Source organism: Carlito syrichta, unplaced genomic scaffold, assembly GCF_000164805.1.
Source record: "Carlito syrichta isolate Samal-C Ts95f unplaced genomic scaffold, Tarsius_syrichta-2.0.1 Scaffold312207, whole genome shotgun sequence".
NCBI classification, from domain to species: domain Eukaryota; kingdom Metazoa; phylum Chordata; class Mammalia; order Primates; family Tarsiidae; genus Carlito; species Carlito syrichta.
This window is the reverse complement of record NW_007256303.1, coordinates 179,299-181,133: the sequence shown is the minus strand read 5'-3', so window position 1 is coordinate 181,133 and position 1,835 is coordinate 179,299. Positions and strand designations below refer to the sequence as shown.

Here is a 1,835-nt window from a genome sequence, read left to right as displayed (position 1 = left end):
GTTGGAGTCTCACTCTGTCGCCCAGACTAGAGTGCAGTGGCCGCTCCCAGCCACCACAGCCTCACCTGCTGGGCTCCGGAGATCCTTCCACCTCAGCCTTCCGAGTAGCCGGAATTACAGGCATGCACTACCACGCCCGGCTGATTTTTTTTTATTTATATTGTAGAGATGAGGTCTTGCTGCCCAGGCGGGGGCTCAGGCAATCCACTCATCTCAGCCTCCCAAAGGCGCGGGATTACAGGCTGAGCCACCGAGCCCGGCTCAAATACATTCTTATGGTTCTTTTATTTTCATAAATCCACTGTAGCTACTGATCAAGACAAGAGCTGAAATCCCAAAGGCAAAAATTACACTGTAGCTAGTAAAACCGCTAAACATTTCTATAGGGAAAAATAATCTTATGGATTTTTTTCCTGTTGCTTCTGGGAAAAAAAACAAAGAAATTAATGATGCAAGCAGCAATGCTATCAAATAGATACTTTTAGTGCTCAAGCTGACTGAAATTGGGTTTCTGGAGATGGAGCTGACATCATTTTCAAATGAGTATATATTTTTCAGAAAACCCTATTAAATGCTTGACATGCTTTCTCATTTTTAAATAACCTACTACTGAAATCCACATGTAGAATAAATTAACAAATTAATCATTTCTGCTTTTATTATAGTAGGTGAGTTATAAAGGGGAGGCAAATTTGTTTAAGGAACAAACAAATTTTTTGTTTGTTAGGAGCAAAGCTCCTAAGGATCTTCCAGAAAAAAAATCAAACATGACCCAAAAGAGCTATTCGATTGTGTCCAAGAGCTTTGTTGAACTGGGGGGTAGGACTCGATGTGGAAAGTTAATGGTCTACATAAAACCATCCCCGCTATCGAACTTACCTGCTTTATATGAAGACCGCACCAAAGGGCCACTTGCAGTATAATGAAATCCGAGTTCATTTCCTACTTTTTCCCAGTATTTGAACTTCTCAGGAGTAACATATTCTTCAACCTAGATTCAAAAAATTACTTCTGATCAGATTTCTGGAATTCCCCTAAACACTTCTGATTCTACAGAAAGTCTATGCCCATGTATTCAGAATGTTCTTCACTTCATAACGTAGACTGTCTCCCCCCTGCTCTCCTACTAGCTAATCCAAAGGACAGAGATCATCTATAGAGATTATTTATCTTTATTTTTCCTTCATTAACAGGTAGAATAATTAGTCATGCTGATCAGATTCTCGAAGACAAGCCTGCCTTACTCAACTTGTGTCTCCTGCTTTGCACTGTGACTGGCACATGGTCACTGCTCATCACTAGTTTCTTGAATAAACAGATAAACACCCACGACAGAAATAGAAACACCAGCTTCTCATTCTTACTTCACATCGGGTTCTCACATCATTAAAATAAGTCACACAATCACCAAGTATGAATAAGTGCAGTTTCCCAACTTTTAAATTCTTTTTCTGTAGGTTCACTTGAGTTGTATAACTTGAGGGGCAGCAAAAATATGTGTCAAGTAGCTGGTTTATATAGATAACATGGAAACTGGGACTTAAGGTATACAGGTAACCCTTGCACGTGGGTTTGAACTGTGCTGGCCTACTTATACGAGCATCTTCTCCTGCCTCTGCCACCCCTGCCAAGACCAGGGGTGGCAGACTAACACCTCCTCTTCCTGTTCCTCCTCAGTTCAATCAGTATGAAGATGATGAAGATGAAGACCTTTACGGTGGTCCACTTCCACTTAATGAACAGCAAATATATTTTCTCTCCTTTAGGGTTTTCTTCCTTTCATTGTATTTGGTTTATTTATTTATTTTTTTTGAGTTGGAGTCTCACTCTGTCTC

General features: G+C 40.4%; 1 protein-coding gene across 2 annotated transcripts in view; it reads right to left on the bottom strand.

The window, feature by feature from the left end:
• Nucleotides 1-1,835, bottom strand: part of LIAS (lipoic acid synthetase) — a 24,476-nt gene that overhangs the window by 3,995 nt on the left and 18,646 nt on the right. For both annotated transcript variants that reach the window (XM_008069785.1, XM_008069786.2), the window contains one exon: nucleotides 880-991. In XM_008069785.1, the coding sequence (XP_008067976.1) occupies nucleotides 880-991 (112 nt within the window). The remainder of the gene's footprint in view (nucleotides 1-879; nucleotides 992-1,835) is intronic.